We start from the raw sequence: 23293 nt of genomic DNA, 5'->3' as shown, positions 1-23293 counted from the left end.
GTCTCTTTTCTCAACTTCCTCATCTTTTAACAACTTGTATTTAATGCAGAACTCGCTGTTCTGTCCTAATCCAGACTTTCTGCACTACAATCCCCACCAGGTGGGTTTTGCTCGTACCTGTCAGTACATGACAGATGCCCCTACCTGCTACCCTGGTGATCTTTACGACTATCAGTACGGACACGTACCCCAACCAGCTCCCCCTGTGATTTTTAAGGATTAATTAACAGGTTGAGACATTATTGGTGAGCCCTGCCTGTTCTTGGCTGACTTGATATGGTGGTGATGATCTGCTGTAGTCCTTCTGGTGAAGCTACTCGCACGTGCGGTTGGAGAGGAGTTAACCCAGTGACAGAAAGAACAGGAATATATTTCCAAATCAGAATGGTGTGCGTCGAGAGATGGCAGTGTTCCCTGCCCTTGTCCTCCCTGATGGTGTAGGTGGCCGGTGCTGTCAGCAAAGCCTTGTAAGCCAACTCTAGTCCTTTATGCAACCTCAAGGCAAATTTAGAACATAGAACATTGTAAAGTACAGCACAAGATCAGGCCCTTTGGCCCACAATGTCTGTGCCATACATGATACCAAAACCATCTACCTGCACATTATACATATCTCTCCATTCCCTGCGTATCCATATGCCTATCCAAAAGTCTCTTAAAAGCCACTATCGTATCTGCCTCATCCACCAAAACCAGCAATGTGTTCCAGGCACTCACCAGCCTCTGTGTATAAAGGTTGCCCTGCAGATCTCCTTTACTAACACTATCCGACACATTGCAATTTTATAGTGAGTGTATAGTATTTGGTAATATTTTATGGACTGGAGGCCTGTGACTACTAGGCCTGTGACTAGTAGTGTGCCTCAGGGTTCAGTGCTGGGTCCATTGCTGTTTGTCATCTATACTAATGAAGTTTGCAGATGACACCAAAGTGGGTGACAGTGAAGATGGTTGTTAAAAATTGCAGCAGGATCTTGATCAGTTGGGCAGGTAGGCTGAGGAATGGTTGATGGAATTTAACAGATAATCTGAGCTACTGCATTTTAGGAAGTGCAGGACCCACGCAGTAAAAAGTAGGACTCTGGAGAATGTTGTAGAGCTGAGGGATCTAGGAGTGCATCTACATAGTTCCTTAAAACTGGTGTCACATGTAGATAGGGTGGTCAAAAAGCTTTTCGGCACATTAGCTTTCATCAGTCAGAGTATTGTGTACAGAGGTTGTGAGGTCATGTTACATTTATATAAGACATTGGTGAGTTTTGTGTTCAGTTTGGGTCACCATGTTATAGGAAGGACGTCGTCAAGCTGGAAATGGTGCAGAGAAGATTTACAAGGATGTCGCCAGGATTCAGGAGCCTGAACAATAGAGAGAGGTTGACCTGGCTAGAACTTTATTTCTTGGAGTTCAGGAGGATGAATGGTGATTGTACAAGATCATGAGATGAATAGATTAGGTAAATGCACAGAGTCTTTTGCCCAGAGTAGTTTAATTGAGAACCAGAGGACATAGGTTGACTTAATTGATCAGGCTATTGAGTTGGGACATCTTGTCACAGCTGTGCAAGATGTTTTTTAAGGCCACATCTGGAGTATTGCCCTGCTGTAGAAAGGGTGTCATTAAACTGGAAAGGATGAAGGAAAGATTTATGAGGATGTTAGCACATTTGGAGTGCTTGAGTTATAAGGAGCGGCCAGATAGGCTGGTTCTTTTTACCCTAGAGCCCAGGAGGTTGAGAAATAACCTTATAAAGGTTTATAGAATCATTCATGAGCTCTGTGGTCTTGCTTTTCACATCAAAGCCTTGGCACACTTGGACGAGGTCCACAGAAAGACAAAGCTGTATCCCAGGAAGAATCTGGTCCCACAGAGCAGTAACTACATGATATTTGCAGTGTTTCTTTGTTGCTGTGAGTGAGCTTTATTGTGCATGGATATTCTGAAATTAAGTGAGTTGATTTTATCCTCTGCCTATGTACACAACCAGAGAGTTGTTTAAACAATTTATGCACGGATTCACTTGGAGGGGGGGGTGGGGGGGGGGGAATGCAATCATATGCAATGCACTTCAGTGTAATCAGAGCTATTACCCATAGTTATGAGCAGAAGCCAGCTCTTGTCTCCATCTGTGCTGCGAAAACATGTGGAGGGTTAGAGAAAGGTCACCATTATTGCTTACTGCGTACAATTGGCCAACATAGAAGTAAATCAAGATTGTCATAAGTGTTGAGAGCTGTGCTTAGTGCACCTGGGAAATGGTTCTTCCCTTTCAAATATTGACAGTTAGCACATCTTTACGATGTTCCACACAAAAAATCAGCTTCATTCAGGAATGGTATCTTGACAGCACATTCAAGTGTTTTCCACAGTTTTAACCAAAGGTATTCTGGCAAGTTTCCACCAAGAGAAAAGCAAGAACTTGCAGTTATTTAAAAATGTAATAACTAGAATTGTATCTAAATTAAGTATTTTTATGTTTTTTTTCTTGCATTTAAAATGATTTAATGAAAATCAGTAATTACTCACACGTGATGCCATATTGGGAGACTGTAGGGTCTGTCCCACTGCGGCGACCTAATTGGCGAGTTTAGAAAAGTTTGCCCTCGACTCATACTCGCAGCATGGTCGACACAAGGTCCTAGGAGGTCTTTGTAACTCTCCTTCATGCTCGAGAGTAGTCCCTGCATACTCGAGGCCTCAGCTAGGTCGCGGCGTATTTTTCCAACATGCTGAAAAATGCCCGCGAGTACAAAAAGGTCGCCGTGGAAAAAATCGATATATTTTTTTACTCGTAGGTTTAGTCGAAGTAGGTCGTAGTAGGTCGGCATGTTATTCGTAGGTAATCGAGGGTAGTCGAAGGTAATCGAAGGTAGTTGAAGATAGTCGTATATAGTCTTCAACATAGTCAAAGGGAGGTCGACGGAGATTGAGGGAGATCTTCACTCTCCACTATTCGGTGTCCAATTTTCCCGAAGCTAGTCTTCAACATTATCGAAGGAGATCTTCAACATGACACTTTTTCAAACACTCCTAAACTCTTCTCAACTCGCCAATTAGGTCGCCGCAGTGGGACAGCCCCTTTACAGTGCATCACAACATCAGACCTGGTGAAAGGTCACAGATCTGACCTATGAACCATTTCTCTCTCCACAGATGCTGCTTGACCTGCTGAGTGCTACCAGTATTTTCTGTTTTCATTTCAGATTTCCAGTATCTATGGTCTATTGCCTTCAGTAGTTAACGGGGTTTGCATCTTATAAATTGACTGCTGTGTTTCTGAGGTTACAGTGACTATTAAGTCAAGCCTCAAGAGTGTTTAATTGTTATATGCACTGGGACTGGAACAATTACATTCTTATGTTACATCTTTACAGGCACATTACCTTTACAATACAACAAATAAATACACAACAAATTATCAGTTCTAGTAAGTAAACAGACCATAATACTGCAAGCAAAATGACATAGTGTAACCTTAGTAGTACAAAGACCATAGTGGTTCAGAGCTGAGGTAGGGTTGTGGTTAGGGTTGTTTAGGATTATTACACTTCAAACGTAGTTAAGTAGCTGTAATGTATGTTTTGCCCTACGGAGATCTTGAAAGGCCGAATGTTCTACGACATTTCTCTATCCTTAAGTGCAATTTGTTGTTGGTGGTGCGTAAGAAGTTATACATTAAAGGACAGGTCTTGACTTGTGTCGTGGCTGTTAATGGATTTCCCTTTGCAACGCATGTACTAAAGTTATTGATTTTCTTCTAGGGTATAATATTGTTGTCCGAATACCCTCAGGAGCAACAAATATTGATGTACGGCAACACAGTTATTCAGGGAAGCCAGAGGATGACAATTATCTTGGTGAGCATATTGAGTAGACCATGATTCCTTTGCTCAGTGTCTGCAGCCTTCTACTGTACAGAACGGATTTCATGATCCACTTTGCCTTTAAAAATTCAGCAAATTCCCCATACACCAAAAATATCTGTTCAAAGATTACTATCTTCATTGTCTATCATCTTACAGGCAGCACGTGTATTTTTGCATTTGCAATCTGCAATGCAGATGCAGTTTCAGATAAGAGTGGGCTTTGGCAAACAGAATTAAGTCAGAGAATGCTGGAAACACTGGGAAATAAGTGCAGAATTCCCAGTGGTGATGAAGGGCCAGCGATCTGCAACCACTCCAACATTCTTTGTTTTGATTTCTAATTTCCAGCGTCTGAAGGCTTTTTTGTGCCCGCTAGACTTTTGTGTGTTTTCTTACACTTAAAAAAAAAAAACTCCTCCAGACCTAAGAGACATTACACTTTCCATGACTTACATGAATAATTTAATTTTAGCTAATGGCTCAATGTTTGCTACAACCACGACTAGTTGACACCCACTGTTACACTTCTTTGAGACAAAGGCTGCGCTTTCAAGCTCTTCCCCAAAAACATGGACATAAAAATATTAGCTGACACTCCAGTAACGGTTGCTGCATTGTTGGAACAATTAGATATCAAACTCCTCATCCTTCAGAAAGATACAAAGTGCTGGTGTAACTCAGCGTGTCAAGCAGCATCTCTGGAGAACTGCTGAGCTACTCCAGCATTTTGTGTCTTCTTTGCTAAACCAGCATATGCTGTTCCTTGTTCCTATCCCAATCTTTCAGGGTAAACAATCAAAATCTTTGTCAAAGAGAGCATAGCTTTAAGGTCAGAGGGGGGAAGTTTACAGGAGATGTATGGGGCAAGTTTTTTATGCAAAAAAAGTGGTGGGTGTCTACAACGTACTGGCAGAGATGGTGGTAGAAGCAGAGACGATACTTTTAAAATACTTTTAGATAGGCAAATGGATATATAGGGAATGGAGAGACATGGATCAGGCATACGCAGAGAAATTTAGTTTAACTTGGCATCATGTTCGTCACAGACATCGTGGGCCAAAGAACCTGTTCCTTTACTGTACTGTTCTATACAAAAGTTGTGGGGTCTGGCTTTTTTCTTAACACTTCACTATGTGACTAAGCATGTCTTTTCCGTGCAATATAGCAGAACTATGTCACAGTGGTGCAATGATAGAGTTGGCCTCTGCAAATTGTCCTTAGTATACAAACTTAAAGCACACGGCATTGGGGGTTCAGTATTGATGTGGATAGAGAACTGGCTGGCAAACAGGAAGCAAAGAGTAGGAGTAAACGGGTGGCAATTAAGAGACTTTTAGATAGGCACATGAACGTGCAGGGAATAGAAGGATATGATCATGTACAGGCAGATGAGATCAGTTTAACGGCATTACGTTGCTCTACTGTACTGTTCAAAGTTAACTGATCTCTTTCCTCACCTTGGCACACCCGCTATCATTCTGCCAAGCAGAAGCTCACCCACACAGGCAGTCTCTGCACTATCAAAGGAATAAGTTGTGTACAAAGCACACCAGGGTATTTTTTGATTCTTGATAAAGGATCTATTCCTATTTTTTTCAGGTTTAAATGCTAAATCAGAATGATTTAGCATTTAAATGTGAAAAAAATTGGAAAATTAATGACTGCATAATTTGTGATCTATCTTTGTTTCCATTTTTCTAACAAGTATTTCTGGTCTGCTATTTAGCTTTATCTGACAGTCAAGGTAATTTCGTCCTGAACGGAAACTTTGTGGTGAGCATGTTTAAAAGAGAAGTAGGTGTACAGGGAGCCACAATTGAATATAGTGGCTCAGACAGTGATGTGGAACGTATTAACTGCACTGGCCGAATTGAAGAAGAGCTAATCTTGCAGGTAAGGAGAATTGCACCTCTTTTTCCTTATCATGGGTCATAAGATCATAGATCATAAGTGATAGGAGCAGAATTATGCCATTTAGCCCATCAAGTCTACTCCGCCATTCAATCATGGATGATCTATCTCTCCCTCCTAACTCTATTCTCCTGCCTTCTCCCCATAACCCCCGACACCCGTAGAGTCACTTGCTCCCAGAGGTGGAAACTGCCAAGAACCCATTTGAGGAAATTGGACCCTGGGCAGGTGGGACTAGTGTAACTGGGACATGTTGGTTGGTATGGGCCAGTTGGGCTGAAGGGCCTGTTTCCACGCCGTATTACTCCATGACTCTATGGAATTGTACATCCTTATGACTTTTCTGACTTAATTGTGGAGCTCTTAAATTGTACTTATTGTTAATGAAGCATCTTCCTAAAATTAGTTGACATTCATAAGCACTTTCTCTTTAAATGCTGCTAGGTTTTATCCGTTGGAAATTTGTACAACCCTGATGTGCGTTACTCTTTTAACATACCAATAGAAGACCAACTGGAATTGTTTGCTTGGGATCCATATGGTTCATGGCAAGAGTGCAATAGACCATGCCAAGGTAAAATCCAACTAGTTGCTTCTGTATAAATTTTGTTAATATTCAGCCGTGAATTTGAATCCTTTTGCATGTTGTGCTGGCTGCACTTTGCCTGATATCACAGGGAAAATAATTCACAATTTTGCTGATTCTGTTAACCATCTCAAAGAATTTACTTGCGTTTAAGAAGGAACTGCAGATGCTGGAAAATCGAAGGTAGACAAAAGTGCTGGAGAAACTCAGCGGGTGCAGCAGCTTCTATGGAGCGAAGGAAATAGGCAACGTTTCGGGCCGAAACGTTGCCTATTTCCTTCGCTCCATAGATGCTGCTGCACCCGCTGAGTTTCTCCAGCACTTTTGTCTTACCTTCAAAGAATTTACTGCATGCTCGTCACTCATGAAACCACTTCTCTTTGGTAATTCATTCCGGAAATCGACTGCTGGCCCCTGTTTATGATAAGGAACTCGGGTGTCTTCTGAGTTTTATGGGCAAAGTAGAATCTTCCCAGTGACTGAGCTGTATCCAGTTGCTGTTTGTGGTTCTCAACGATTTGGATGAGAATGCACAAGGCATGATTACCAACTTTACCGATGACACTAAAGTTTGTGGTATCGTAGATCACGAAGATATAAACATTACAATAGGATCTTGATCAGATGGGCAAACGGACTGAGTAATGTTTAATGGTGTTTACTGCAGATAAGTGAAGCTAGGGCGAGGTGTTGCATTTTTGGAAGTCAAAGCAGGGCAGGATCACAGTGAATAGGAGGGCTCTGGGCAGTGTTGTAGGGCTAGGAGTTTAGGAACATAGTTCCTTGAAAATAACGTCACAGGTAGATAGTGTAGTCAAGATGACATTTGACACATTGATCTTCATAGAAATATAGAACATAGGAAAATTGGTGCAGGAGTAGGCCATTCGGCCCTTCGAGCCTGCACCGCCATTCAATATGATCATGGCTGATCATCCAACTCAGTATCCTGTACCTGCTTTCTATCCATACCCCCTGATACCTTTAGCCACAAGGGACCACATCTAGCTCCCTCTTAAATATAGCCAATGAACTGGCCTCAACTACATTCTGTGGCAGAGAATTCCAGAGATTCACCACTCTCTGTGTAAAAAATGTTTTTCTCATCTCAGTCCTAAAAGATTTCCCCTTTATCCTTAAACTGTGACCCCTTGTTCTGGACTTCCCCAACATCGGGAACAATCTTCCTGCATCTAGCCTGTCCAATCCCTTAAGAAGTTTGTAAGTTTCATCAATCAGGGTACTGACTATATAAGTTGGGATGTAATGTTACAGTTGGACAAGACATTGGTGGGACCACATTTGTAGGTTTGTGTTCAGTTTTGGTCACCATGCTGTAGGAAAGATGTTGTTAAGTGGAAAGAGCGCAGAGAAAGATTTACTGAGCATTTTTGCCAGGACTTGAGGGGCTTGATCTATAGGGAGAGATTGAGCAAGCTAGGACTTTATTCCAAGGAGTGCAAGAGGATAATTTTATGAAGGTGTATACGATCTTGAGGGGAATAGATAGGATAGATGGACTCAGTCTTTTACCCAAAGTTGGGGAATCAAGAACCAGAGAACATAAGTTTAATGTGAAAGAGAAAATATTTAATAGGAACCCAAGGGACAACTTTTTCAAATAGAGGGTGGTTGATAGATGGAAGGATAGCTTCTTCCGAGCAACTATCAGGCTCTTGAACATTGCTCAACACAAACCACTTCTTCAGTAACTATGATTTAATGGACTTTGTTATGGTTGCATCACCAACTTTAGCTTTGCACAATTAGGGTCTGATTACTGAGTTGTACTGATTATTAATTTATTGTGTTATTGAATGTTTTTTTGTGTATCCTGGCATTAATGGGCCTGGAAATCTGCAGCAAGTATGAATTTCATTCTTCTGTTGCCAGTACATATGTGAATTAAACACACGTGATTTTCTTGACTCTTGACATTCCTAACACAATCCTGGTGATGATCAGCATTCTCATCACGACAGTGGATTCATTTTTTTTACCTTTATAATTCAACAATATAAATTTATATTGGATTTAGTTTTACAAAATTGAGAATGCACACCCAAGCATGTGCTGGGAAAGTCCCGGTGGGCCGCCACAAAGGAAGATCCGGCGAGCTGCCCCGTGTCCTTCGTCGCCACGAAGAAGGGCTTGGAAGGCTGTGGCCTGCCTTGTTAAGCTTGGAAGTCCGGCGGCGTCATGGAGAATTAAGGCGCGGCACTGAGCTTCTCCCCCGAAAAAAATTGTAAAAGTCGTTTAAGTCAGCACCGATTTTTTAAAAAAACTCACCGAAGTCGCCTGGTGTTGTGTAAGGGTGTTATCATCAGAAGGTGACGTGAAAATCGGGGAGATTAATGGTGAAATCGGGTGTTTAAATGAGTTTAAATGAGCAGAGATAATCGTTCAGGAGCGCCAAAGAAAAATACTATCAGCCTTCAGCTCGAGGAAATTTTGGATACTCTGCAAACGACAGAAGAAGAAGATTCTTACAGCCAAGGGTCTCTGCTTGAAATGGCAACAAAAGGAGACAAGAAGGAGAAAGAGGTAAAGCAAATGCTTTTAGATATGACTGCTACAATTAACATGACACTGGAGAAGATGCAAAGTATGGACTCTCACATGGAAAGTAATAAACAGAGTATGGAAACTAATATGGAGAATATTTCTCAAAAAATTGATAATACTTGCAGTGAGTTAAAAGAACTCAAAAAGCAGTATAAGGAATTTGATAAGAGATTAAACTCAGAGTGTGTCAGAATTGAAAATGATTACAACAAGAAATTTAAAGGTATAAGTGATGATATCGGAAAGCTGGATGAGATAATGGAAGAGATGGAGAATGAGATAAAAGAGATTGTCTCGGAAATAAAGAATTTGAAACAATCACAGAAAACTGAAGAGGAAAAACTTGGAAGAATGACTGATAAATGTCTGGACCTGGATTCAGGAAATCGGAGATATAACCTGAGGATTCTCGGAGTAAAGGAAGGACGAGAGGGACATGAATCTCAAACATGTACTTTCGTTACTGACTTACTCAAAGATGTGTTGGAATTGTCGGAAGAACCAAGAACAGACGTCGCTAAACGAGTTGGAAGAGGAACAAATGATTCAAGACAGATAATTGTGAAATTCCGTGACATCTCCTCAGTGGAATTTATATTGAAAAAGATCACTCATGGGAAAAAGCTGACATACCGTGGGGATGATGTGCGAATATTTCGCGATTACTCTCCTGAGGTAGTCCAGAAAATGAGATTGTTTACACCGGCAAGACACACTTTGAGGGAAGTCCCGGGAGTAAGATATGGAATTTTGTTTCCCGGAAAAATGAAGATAACTTATAACGGCGTTGAACGCTCATTTGCAGCTCCCGGAAAAGCTTTAAAGTATGCAGAGGATATTGTTAAGAAAACATCGGGTCAAGCTGCCGACAATGAAGAAATCTGAACTTTTTACAAAGCTCTGAACTGATTAAAATGGCCGAGCTACCCAGACAATTATAAAGCTTATCTCGTTGGAATGTGTTATTCAGAGAGCTTGGTTATATTCAACCTTGGATGCAAAGCTCAATGTTTAACCCCTTGGCACCTGCTTGTACGGTAGTTAACCCTTTGGTACCAGCTTGTATGATGTATGGTAGTTATAGAATGGGATATTATGTAAGAATACAGGGTGGATATATATGGGAAAGTTTAGATTAGATTAAGATTGGGTAAATTAGAGGGACATATATACTTATATAATCGTGTATATGTTTGTTCTATATTTGTTTTGTTTTTTTATTCCTTATGTCTCTTTTTTCTCTCGGCTGTCACTAGCACTGATTTGATAAACTCATATAAGAAAAAACACAATATGAAACGATATGTAACTTTTTATGAGGATTCGCCTAGGGGGAGGAGCTCAATGTATAACAACATCACGGAGGTCTATACATTTTTTGCCATCGTTGATGGCTATTCGTCTTTAAGGTATCCTCCTTTAGATACCTTAATAGCACCTTTTTTTTTAAAGCACAAACAAGATTTTTATCTGTTTAATTTTTTTGAAAGTAATTGTGTATCACATTCTTTTTTTCTTTTTCTAAGGCACTTTACAAGAAGGAGATGCAATATAAATCTAATAAACCGGGATGACCACCCAAGTCCTAAAGTTCTGAGGTATTTGTTTGCACCATATGATTCAGGAATATTACCCTGATTTACAATGCAAGACGATAGACAAATAAAGAATGGAGGAATTACATTTTGTAGTTGGAATATACGGGGTGCCAACGAACCAATTAAGAGGGGTAAAATTTTTGCCCAACTAAAATCGTTGAAAAGCGACATAATGTTTTTGCAGGAGACACACATGAAACAACAAACACAAATAAGATTAAAGGCGAATTGGATAGGCCAAACATACTACTCCTCATTTACTTCTAAATCTAGGGGTACAGCTATTCTTATTAGGAAAGGTATTCCTTTTAAATTAAAGAATACCATATCAGATAAAGAGGGAAGATATATTATAGTTTCGGGTGAAATTTATGCAACCCCACTAACTTTGATAAATATTTATGCTCCGAATTTTGATAACCCCCACTTTTTTGATAAAATTATTGACATAATATCAGAGTTTAATTACCAAAATGTGATAATAGGGGGGGACTTTAACTGTGTTTTAGATTCATATCTAGATAAATCAGCAAAACAAAAGAAGAGTAATTTAAAATCTAAAACTAGCGAACTTCTAAATACATATATAAAAAATACGAATATAATAGATGTATGGAGATCTGCTAATCCAGTTGGAAGGGAATACTCGTTTTACTCTTCGGTGCATAAAACTTATTCAAGAATTGATTATTTTTTAGTGGATATGAAATTAATGCCATATACAAACAACCCAACATACCACATTAGTAGTATCTCAGATCACTCCCCGTTGACATTCTCAGTAAAATTTGAGGGAATGCCGGGCAAAAATTTTTTTTGGAGGTTTAATACACATATTTTAAATGATGTGCAAGGCTATCAATATTTAAAACAACAAATGGAACTTTTTTTCGATACAAATGATATACCAGGTACTTTGCCTTCTTTACTATGGGAAACTTTTAAGGCATTTATGAGAGGAATTATAATTTCATATCAAAGTTTTCAAAATAAAAAGAATAAGACAGAACAATTGTTGTTAGAACAAGAAATCAGACAGTTAGAGATGGATAATGCCAAAGATTCCACGACAGATAAACACAATAAGATAATATTACTGAAATTTAAACTTAATCGAATTTTATCGGCAAGGGTAATAAGACTATTCCAAATGACAAAACAGGAACATTTTGAGTTTGGTGACAAACCACATAAGCTTTTAGCTCGCCAATTGAAAAAACAAGAAAAGGAAAATACTATAACCAAAATTAAATCAGAGAAAGGAGAATTACTAATACTACCTAAAGATATTAATAATAGATTTGCCCAATTTTATCAAAACTTATATACATCTAAAATTAAAAGAGAAGATAGTAAAATAAAAAAATTTCTAGATAATTGTAATCTTCCAATACTGGACCTTTTGGAACAAGAGGAATTAGGAGCTCAAATTACAATCAAAGAAATAGGTGAAACAATAAAATCGCTGAAAAATGGTAAGACACCGGGACCAGATGGTTTTAATAATGAATTTTATAAAAAATTTCAGGAGATAACAACCCCTTATTTATTTAATTTATACTCCCATGCTTTTAAAGAAAACAAACTACCTGAAACACTAACAGAATCAACTATTACACTTATTCCAAAAAAAGATAAAGATTTAGAAGATCCGGGCTCGTACAGAGCTATATCACTTTTAAATACAGATCAGAAAATTTTAGCAAAGATTTTATCAAGAAGATTAAGCAAATATATTAGTAAATTGATAAACCCTGATCAAACGGGGTTTATACCTAAAAGACACTCATTTAATAATCTGAGACGTCTGTTTAATATAATGTACTCGCATAAAGTAGAGGAAGAAGATATATCAATTATTTCTTTGGATGCAGAGAAAGCATTTGATCAGGTAGAGTGGCAATATTTATATAAAGTACTACAAAAATTTAATATGGGAGAGAATTTTATAAGATGGGTAAAATTATTATATGATAAACCGATGGCAAGAATTTTAACTAATAACATGTTATCTCAAAAATTTCAACTATCAAGGGGTAATAGGCAGGGATGTGCACTATCACCCCTGCTATTTGCCCTTATGATAGAACCCCTGGCTGAAAGTATAAGAATTCATCCGAATATTCAGGGCTATAATACCAGAGACTCAAAGAATAAAATCTCATTATATGCAGACGATATACTTTTATATATTACAAAGTCACAAACGAGCATACCAAATTTATTAAACTTAATAGAGGAATTTGGGTCTTTTTCTGGATATAGAATAAACTGGAATAAAAGTGAAATCATGACATTAAAACCTCAAGAACCTACACACTTACTGAAGTTCCCCTTTAAAATCGCAACAGAAAAATTTAAATATTTGGGTATTCAGATTACTAGAAAATATAAAGCATTATTCAATGCTAATTTCATGCCTTTATTAAATAAACTTAATACGTTGATTAAATTTTGGAAAACACTTCCCTTATCATTATTAGGTAGAATAAATGCAATAAAAATGATCTTCCTACCACAATTATTATACCTATTTCAATCTATACCGGTATATACCAAAATACTTTTTTTAAAAATTAGACTCTAATATTACTAATTATATTTGGGACTATAGATCACATAGAATCACAAAAAAACATTTATGTAAACCAAAAGAGGTCGGGGGACTTTCACTTCCGAATTTTATGTATTATTACTGGGCAGTGCATATTAAGAATATGATTTATTGGTTGGATAGTGCTACCCAACAGACAGAATGGATAAAAATGGAGAAGGAGGATTGCCATCCTAGTAATATAGGAACGATCCTCTTCTCCCCAAAAAAACTGAATAACACAATATATAAGAAGAACCCAATTATATATGGTACAATAAGAATTTGGAAACAAATAAAATTATCTTTAAAATTAAGAAATCTATCACTGTTAATGCCAATAGCGAATAACCCTTTATTTAAACCATCTCTTATTGATAAGACATATAACCAATGGGAAAGTCTCGGAATTAGAAGGATCGGGGATATGTATGAAATGGGAAACTTACTATCATTCCAACAATTACAATTAAAATTTAAATTGAAAAACAACCAATATTTTAAATATCTTCAGATTTGCGATTTCGTGAAAAAATATATACAAGGATATCAAAAAGTAACTCCTGACTTATTGGAAGAGGCAATGAATATTGAAGCTGACTCACAAAAATTAATATCATATTTATATAATAGTATTCTAAATATAGACCTACCATCGACAGAGGTACTTAGAGAAGAGTGGGAACGGGAACTAATGATAAAAATTACGAAGGTTAAATGGGAAAAATACCTGATATATATTCACAAATGTTCAATTAATGTAAGACATAATTTAATTCAATTTAAAATTGTACATAGATTATATTACTCAAAAACAAGATTGAACAAATTTTATCCAAATATATCCGCCACTTGTGATAAATGTCTAGCCCAAAAGGCAACTATAACACACTCCTTAGTCTCCTGCATAAAACTTTATAGATTCTGGAATGATATTTTTGAAATATTTACAAAATTATTCAAGACAAGAATGGAACCTAATACTGAAATGATTATATTTGGCGTAATGGAAGATGGGAATAAATTGAACACATCTCAAAATCTATTCCTTAACTATGGTTTAATAATAGCAAAAAAATTAATTCTTAAATTTTGGAAAGGTACATCAATACCAACGCTTAAAATGTGGATTGCAAGTATGTTGGACACCGCTCATCTTGAGGAAATGCGATTCCTCCTAATGGATAAATCAGACCAATTCATAACGAGTTGGTCTCCATTCGTCGTTTTTTTGGAATCATATGGTGCAACACAATTGTAAAAAATAACTGTTTCAGGACTGGACGAGGGTTGGTCAAGACTATAAATAATGATCTCCTCTTTTTTTTTTTCTTTCTTTTTTTCTCTCTATTCTCTCTCTCAACTTTTTTCATTTACTCGTTTTCTTTTTTCACACACTATATATTTCACATCTTTCTATCCTTTACTATCTAACTTCTTTTTCTTATTCTAATCTTTTTTCAGTGTAACAAAAAAAAAAAAAGAAGTTGTACATAAAATGTATTATGAAAATATATATTAGGCACTTTGGTGCCATATGACTGTACTTACTTCTAATAAAATAAAATATTAAAAAAAAAAAAAAAAAAAAAGCTTGGAAGTCGACGTGCTCGTCCCCGAAGACCGGAGAGTCATGGAGGCGGGAGCTGCAGGCGATGACGGACGCGAGGAGTAGGCCGATACGAGAGGGACCGGCGTATTGTCTCCATCGACACCAAGGTCCGCTTCAGGAGGTGCCCCCGGGACACAAAGGCTGTCGGGCGAAGAGAGGGATGTCAGTTTGCGGGTTGAGCTGGTCGAGCTGGCCTGGGGCATACATGGATTGGGAGCCGCTCCAGTGCATCAAGCATGTGGACTGGAATTTGCACCTTTTGTAAATGGCACCAAAATATGGCGACTCGTATATGTGCAATCAATGCAAAAAAATTGTTCACTGTGTAATGCACAAGTGACAATAAAGCATGTGTAGGTTGGAACTTCAGATGCTGGTTTACACCAAAGATAGACACAAAATGCTGGAGTATAGGCAAATGGGAAAATGCAGGCAATTGGGACTATCCCAGTTTGGCAACTTGGTCTACATGGGCAAGATGGGCCGAAGGGCCTGTTTCTATGCTGCGTAGCTCTATGACTCTAATACTACGGATGCTGCAGACTGGAGGAAAAATAAAAATACTCTGGTCATAAAGATAAGGGTAGCATCTGTAGAGAGCAAGAGAGTTCAAGAAATATTCTGAAAGCAGAAAAAACATTGGTCCAGGTTTTTTACTTTGCGACCAAACAAAAGCACCTTCACCTGATCTTGGGAAAGGCTGACACAAAGAGTAAGTGAGTCGAGAGTGTTTTGTTGTCATATGCCCCAGATAGAACAATGAAATTTATACTTGCAACAGAATTTGTAAGATGTACACAAAAAGCTGGAGTAACTCAGCGGGACATTTCTGGGCATCTCTGGGGAGAATGAATGGGTGACGTTTTGGGTCGAGATCCTTCTTCAGAAAGAATCATTGATTGAAGTATAAGGAACCAAAATCTAGAGTTTCAAAGTGCAATGCCCAGATTATCTAACCCTGGCGTTGTCTATTTCTGATCTGATCACAACAACACTACTCGCATTCTGTAACCTGATCCTGCTTGATGTGAAGGGAGCGTGAGGGTCACTTTCTGGCACTTTTTCTCAGTAAATTAATTTTGTTTTTCTTCATATCAAAGACTAAATGAAAAACGTGTCTATCATTCAGAGAACACCTGCTGTATATCATGCACTGAAACGTCAGACCTACTATTGGACAGACTCCAGATTTTCCTTAAAAACATGAGAATGTGAATGCTGATCTGCTTTATCTGTTGCATTCAGGGGAGCGGAGGAGGAAGGTTGTCTGTGTGCGAAAAGGCGATCATTTGGTTGTTTCTGACCAAAGATGTGAGCATTTATCTCGACCAACAGCAGAGAATGAGCTGTGCAACGTGGACTGTGAATTAAGGTAAAAAACAGTATTGTGGTCAAAGTCTTAATGAGGCAGAATGTTCAACAATGCACTTACGGTTTCCTTGCACCATTTTAATAAATCCCTTGAGCTTGAGGAGTTATGCTGACTGTGTTGACATCGGCATGTGCATGCCTTTGAAGTAACAATGATATAAAATCCAGTCCTGCCGTCATTTAAATGCCATGTAATTGACTGAAACTAACAACGTGGAAGTGATGCCCAGCTTCAGTGCTGAAGATGTGCCAAAGCACAGGTGCCTTTGAGCCATGTTGTCAGACATACTTTGAGCTAAGTATGTTGCTTAGAGCCAGTCCCATTCACAGAGTGTGTACGTCTCTGCACGTGCTGTGCTTCATAAAAAGTCCCATCCCACAGAAACAGAGACATCTTGGTCGGTACATTACAGTTCGATGCCACCATCTGGGTGAAAGTATTTTTCATCAGATCCTCTCTGCACTTCCTACCCCTTAGCTTAAACTGATGTCCTCTGGTTTTATGTATCTCTGTTAGGGGGAAATGTTTCTCACTGTGTATCCCAACTCTGCCTCTCATAATTTTGTATAGCATCTTCAGCTTCCTCCATTCCAAGGAACACAAGTCCGCCCTCTCCATTTCTTCCTTGTATCTGAACTGTTTCACCCAGGCAACATTCTGGCGGATGCAAACAAACTGCTAGAGGGACTCAACAGGTCGGGCAGCATCTGTGGTGGAAAATAGACAGACTATATTTTGCATGGGGATCCTTCTTCGGCCTTCTGACCATTTCTCTCCACAGATGCTGCCTGACTCACTGAGTTTCTCTCGCACTTTGTTTTTTTTGCCTCAAGAGCATTGGCAATCTCTAACATCCTGGCGAATCTCCACTGCACCCTCTCCAGTGCATTCACATCCTTCATATAGTGTGGCAACTTAAACACCACACCTTATATTGTTGAACCAAAATCTCCTTGCTCTTGTCTTCATTAGTTGGGCATAGAATATGTATCCCATATGCCTTCTTAACCCTATCTATCTGTTCTGATGTCTTCAGGGATCTCAGCTTCACCAATGTCCCTCTGTTTCTCAATATCACCTTGAACCTTATCATGCATTCTCTATGTTCTATCTTTATTAGTCCTCCCAAAGAACATCATCTGGTACTTATGATGATTGTTCCATCTGCCATTGCTTTTGCCATCTTACCATCTGTTCAAAATCAGCCTGCAGCTGAGATTACAATCCTCACTTTCAACAACATTGCAAATGTTCATGTCATCTGCAAACTTCCTATTTTTGCCTCCCACACTCGCAACTATTTTTTTTATGTCAATCGTAAACCACAAGATTCTCAGCACAAGTTCCTCTGGTACACCACAACATTGGCTTCCATTCTCAAAAGCTGTCCCCTGCTTCCCATCACCAAGGTAATTGTGGAACCAGTTTGCCAACTTGCTCATATCCCACAGGCTCTAATCTTTTGGATCTGGGACTTTGTCAAAGGCCTTACTGAAAACCCAGTGGACTACATCAACTACACAACCCTCATCACCACATTTAGTTCAATCAAATTCATCAGGCAGGACCCCCCCCCCCCCCCCATCTCCCTAACAATAACATGCTGATTATCTTTCATCAATATCAAGGCGTAGATTATTCCTGTCCCTCAGAATTTTCTCCAATAACTTTCCTTTCACTGATGTTCATGCCTTTCATGAACAGTGTTGCCATATTTGCTGTTCTGCATTAATCTGGTACCTCACCTGTGGCCAGCAAAGATTGAAACGTCTCTACAAAAAATTGGATAGGCATATGGATGAGAAGGGAATGGAGGGTTATGGTATGAGTGCAGGCAGGTGGGACTAAGGGAAAAAATTGTCGGCGCGGACTTGTAGGGCCGAGATGGCCTGTTTCCGTGCTGTAATTGTTATATGGTTATATGGTTACCAGGGCCAAAGCAATCTCCTCTCTTGCTGTTTATAGCAGTCTGGAATGCATCACATCAGGCCTTGGGAATGTTTCCAACCTTAAGCTCATTGAGGCATCTAACACTTCCTCCCTTTTAAAGATAGCTGGTTTGAGAATTTCACTGCCGCCTCCCTGAATTCTCCGACCATAATGTCTTTCTCCTCAGAGAAGACAGCTGAGAAATATTGTTTTAAAACCTCACCGACATCCTCTGGTTCCACATATACTAGCCACACAATTTCCAGGATATCTTATGCTCTTAATCTATTTATAACATGCCCTGTAATTTCCTTTACTTTTTCTGCCAGCAGTGTTTCGTCCCCCTTCTTTGCTCTCTTAATTCCTTTTTTGTCGACCTCCCCCCCCCCCCCCCCTTCCCCCCCAAACTCTATACTCCTGAAGAGGTGCGACTATGTTTTTAGTTGCACTTTGATTATTTACTTTAACTAGTCCTCGATATTTCTTGACATCCTGGGTTCCTTGAGCTTTCTGCCCTTGCCATTCCCACTAATGGGAACTTGTTGGCTCAAGCACTAATTTCTTCATATAGGAATGAATCCATCTTTTCAGATGCAGATTTGTTTGGGAGGCACAGTTCCCAATCCCAAGTCTTGTCAAATTATATCAAGATCAGCTTTCCCCGATTCAGGAATTTAATTTCTGGTCCATCGACAATCGCTTTCCATTACAAAGGGCAGCACAGTGACACAGCGGTAGTGTTGCTGCCTTAAGGCCCTTTCCCACTTACGTGTCCTTGGCACGCAAATTACGCGACCTCGTTGTCGCGTTGAGGCGCACGGGCATCGTGTGGCCGCGCGGGGCCGGTCCCACTAAGAAGCGCGGAGGGGGTATGGAGTTGTGCGCGGTATCGCGAGGCGCTCCGGGATTTTGTAGCGAACTAAATCTTCGAGCGCCACCGGCCTGTCGCGTAACTGACGGCCAAAGTGGGACAGGCCCAAGACCCTGGTGCGATGCAACGTCTCACCTCCAACAGCAGCAGAAGCAGGCAAACGATCGGCGAGCTCTGCCTGGGGCTCATGGCCGTTGTGGATCCGGATCCGCCCCCACTTCTATTCCCAGAGCGGGGCCAAGAAGATTGAAGATAGACATAAAATGCTGGAGTAACTCAGCAGGGACCGGCAGCATCTCTGGAGAGAAGGAATGGATGATGTTTCGGGTCAAGACCCTTCTTTCAGACTGAAGAAGTGTCTCGACCGAAACGTCACCCATTCCTTCTCTCCAGAGATGCTGCCGGTCCCGCTGAGTTACTCCAGCATTTTGTGTCCATCTTCAAATGACGTCACGCGCTCCAGACGGCTGTGCGGGCGCATGAAGTCGCGCGGGACCGTCGCACCTCAACGTGTAATTAGCGTGCCAAGGACATGCAAGTGGGACGGGCTTTACAGTCCAGAGACCCAGATTAAAATGTTGACTATGGGTGCTGTCTGCACGGAGTTTGTACATTCTCCCCGTGACTGTGTGGGTTTTCTCCGGGTGCTCTGGTCTCCTCTCACATTCCAAATAGATGCAAGTTTGTAGGCTAATTGGTTTCTGTAAATTGTCCCTAGTGTGTAAGATAGCACTAGTGTGTGGGTGGCACAGACTTGGTGGCACGAAGGGCCTGTTTCCACGCTGTATCTCTAAATTCAAACTAAACTAACTAAGATTTCCACACCAGGCAACCCAGTCAAGACAGAGGAAGTTGAAAGTTGAAGAAGGGTCTCGATCCGAAATGTTACCCATTCCTGCTCTTCAGAGATGCTGCCTGTCCCGCTGAGTTACTCCAGCTTTTTGTGTCTATCTTCGGTTCAAACCATCATCTGCACTTCCTTCTTACACAAAATTACTCTTCCATCTCTCTTTGATTCATCTTCATACCTGCCCCTCTATCTCCTGTGGTCTGTCATATACCCCATCAAATTTGAACAAAGTTTTTCACTGTATCTGAGGTAACAATAGTAAACTAATTTAAAAGTGATTGCCCTTTTCAGTTTCTAAGTTCAATTAATATGGCCTTACACAAAGAGCCTTCAAGAATATTGTCCCTCGTTTCCACAGTAATGAACTCCTTCATGAATCTTGCAATGTGTATCCTCTTTTACAATCACACCCCGCTCTCCCTCCCCACTATCACCTCTGAATTTCCTGGAAGCCCTGGAATGCTGAGTTCCCGGTCCTGTCCCTCCGTGATTGCACCAAACCATACTCCCACTTGCTCATCAACATTCCCTGGTCATCGGCTTTAAGTACCAACAAAACTCTGCACAATAGTCTTGGAGCTGTCCAGCTCCGAAACCTGGCAAGCTAGTCAAGCAGAGCACCTCTAAAGGTGTGGTCATTCAGGCCACAAGAACCATCCTGTAATCCTCCCATTCTGTAAACTGTACCCACAGGGATGAGCTCACATGCCAAACTTTTAATTTGGAAATAACTTTTAAAAATATAATCCCTTCTCTTTTCCCTCACTGTAGACGAACCATAAAATAATAAAAATACTGATCAATCACCTACCTAACTGACATGAATGTCCAAGCAGTCCCTCGTGTCCAAAGCTCCCTGAGTCTCCAAAGCTTGTACTCTGAGGACTCTGAGGACCAAGATGCTTATGCCCACTGCACATTAGGTTAACAGTTGATGACAGTACTGGTATTAGTAATTGTAGTCTGGCATTGTGCAATAACTTTATTGTATTTGATACACACAACGGGAGCACAGGTTTTATCTGTGCTCCAAATCTCCACTTTCTAATGGACTTTTGAATCTTTGGCATGGAGCAAGCCCAAGCTCAACTTGTAAAAACAGAGAACTGCAGATGCTGGTTTACAAAAGAAGTCACAGAGCGCTGGAGTAGCTCAGTGGGCCAGGCAGCATCTCAGGAGAACAACGATAGGCATGGTTTCGGGTCGGGATAAAGCAAGTCCTGCACGGACAGTTTGGCAGTGGTTCATTGAAGTTTAGCTGCGCTGGATGCGATTCCCAACGGCCTGGTAACAATCTCAAGTTGGGTCAATGAGCAACCAATGTGGGGAGAGAAGGGTGACACAGAAACCCATACAACCCACCCCATACAACATTCACATGGGCCTGCATGTTGTTCAGTCCCTTGATTTGGACAGTTTTATGGATAGGAAGGGTTTAGAGGGACATGAGCCATAGACAGGAAAATGTGACTAGCCCAGAATGACAACCTGGTCAGGAAGGACAAATTGGGCCACAGGCCTGTTTCCATGCTGTATAATTCTATGACTTGCATGATTTCTGTCAGGAAGTCAAGGTACTCCACAAATTTCGCAAATATTTTGAGCAGAAGTCAAATGTCTCCCATCCTTCAGCCATCCTGATTTTCATCCAAAGCTACTGCATGCTCAGTCAGGGGGATTAAATTGAAAAGTTAGTTATCTCTGCCAAATAGTCCTCATCTTAACTGGCAACAGAAATAGGCAAGAACTGGGGGGGGGGGAAAAAATTACCATGTTCTTTCCAGGCAATACAAACTGCACATGAGAATCGAAAACAGTTGGCTTTAACGTATAAGTAGTTTTGCTCTGATTTCAGGTGGCACACAGAAGGGAAAAGTGAATGTACTGCACAGTGTGGACCAGGACACAGAACACAGGATATTCACTGCATGAGGTACACGCATGGGAAAGTACCAAGAGTGCCCATGGACGACAGATACTGTGCCAATCAACCGAAACCTCCCAGTCGGGAGCCATGCCATGGTGACTGTCTCAGGTCCAGTTGGCATTATACATCATGGTCACAGGTAACCATTAAGAAGCCTCTGTCACCTAGTAGATAGATTAGCCTCAATGTTGTGTTACGTTGATGCTCCTAGTGATACTTACATTGAATATTTTAATGCAAGTGTTCAGAGTGTGAACCAGAAAGTCTTACTGTTGTTCCATAACATGAACTTCAGAAGCACAAGGACCAATAAATACAAAGTAAATGGTAGACCATAAGGCATAGCAGAATTAAACCATTCGGCCCATCAAGTCTACTCCCCCATTTGATTTTGGCTTATCTATTTTTCTCCCTCAATCCTATTCTCTCTTCTCCCTGAAACCTTTAACATCCTCACTAATCAAGAACCTATCGATCTCTGCTTTTTAAATACCCAATATCTTGGCCTCCACAGCCTTCTACAGTATGTCAATGAATTCCACAGATTCACTACCCTCTAACTAAAGAAATTCCTCCTCATCTCCATTCCAAAGATATGTCCTTTTCTTCTGAGGCTGTGGCCTCTGGTTCTAGACTCTCCCATAACTGGAAACATGCAATCACCATACACTCTATCCAAGCCTTTCATTATCTGGTAGGTATCAATGAGAACCACCTCATCCTTCTAAACTCCAGCGAGGACAGGCTCAGTGCTGTCAAACGCTCCTCATACATTAAACCAATTCTCCCCAGGATAATTCTCAGAAACTTCCTCTAGACCCTCTCCAACACTAGCACACTCTTCCTCAGATATGCGGCCCAATATTCCAAATGCGGCTCACCAACACCTTGTAAAACATCAGCATTATATCCTTGCTTTTATGTTCTAGTCTCCTTAAAAAGAATGCTAGCTTTGCATTTGCTTTCCTTACCACCGACTCAACCTGCAAATTCATCTTATGGGAATCCTGCACCACCACTCGCCACTTTTGCATCTCCGATTTTCTGAATCCTCTCCCCATTTAGAAAGCAGTCATTGCTTTTATTCCATCTACCAAAGTGCGTGACTGTACGCTTTGCTGCACTGTATTCCATTTTCCATTTCTTTGCCCACTCTCCCAACCAGACCAAGTCCTTCCGCAGACTCCCTGCTTCCTCAACGCTACTTTCCCCTCCACCTATCTTCGTATTATCTGCACACTTGGCCACAAAGCCTCAAATCCACCATCCAGATCATTAACCTATAATGTGAAAGGTCCAACTCCTGCGGGACACCATTAGTCACTGGCAGCCAACCTCTATCACAACTCTTTGCCTTCTGCCAGTCAGCCAATCTCTATCTATGTTAGTACCTTGTCTCTAATACCAGGCTCCCATCTTGTTTAGCAGCCACACGTGTGCCACTTTATCAAAGGCCTTCTGAAAATCCAAGTAAACAACACGCGCCGACTCTCTTTTGTCCATCCTTCTTGTTACTTCCTCAAAATATTCCAACAGATCTGTCGGGCAAGATCTTCTCTTAACTAAAACAAGCTGACTTTGGCCTACAGGTAAAGGCATGGACGGTGTTGCAGAC

The 23293-nt window shown here is 40.4% G+C and overlaps 1 protein-coding gene across 5 annotated transcripts in view; it reads left to right on the top strand.

Annotated features, from left to right (window-relative positions):
- Nucleotides 1-23293, top strand: part of adamts20 (ADAM metallopeptidase with thrombospondin type 1 motif 20) — a 281403-nt gene that overhangs the window by 137176 nt on the left and 120934 nt on the right. For all 5 annotated transcript variants that reach the window (XM_033037846.1, XM_033037845.1, XM_033037843.1 and 2 more), the window contains 5 exons: nt 3760-3855; nt 5591-5757; nt 6220-6349; nt 15975-16101; nt 21607-21817. In XM_033037846.1, coding sequence (XP_032893737.1) covers nt 3760-3855; nt 5591-5757; nt 6220-6349; nt 15975-16101; nt 21607-21817 — 731 coding nt within the window. The remainder of the gene's footprint in view (nt 1-3759; nt 3856-5590; nt 5758-6219; nt 6350-15974; nt 16102-21606; nt 21818-23293) is intronic.

Source organism: Amblyraja radiata, chromosome 19 (genome assembly GCF_010909765.2).
Source record: "Amblyraja radiata isolate CabotCenter1 chromosome 19, sAmbRad1.1.pri, whole genome shotgun sequence".
In the NCBI taxonomy this organism is placed as follows: domain Eukaryota; kingdom Metazoa; phylum Chordata; class Chondrichthyes; order Rajiformes; family Rajidae; genus Amblyraja; species Amblyraja radiata.
This window is presented reverse-complemented; position numbering and strand designations above follow the sequence as displayed.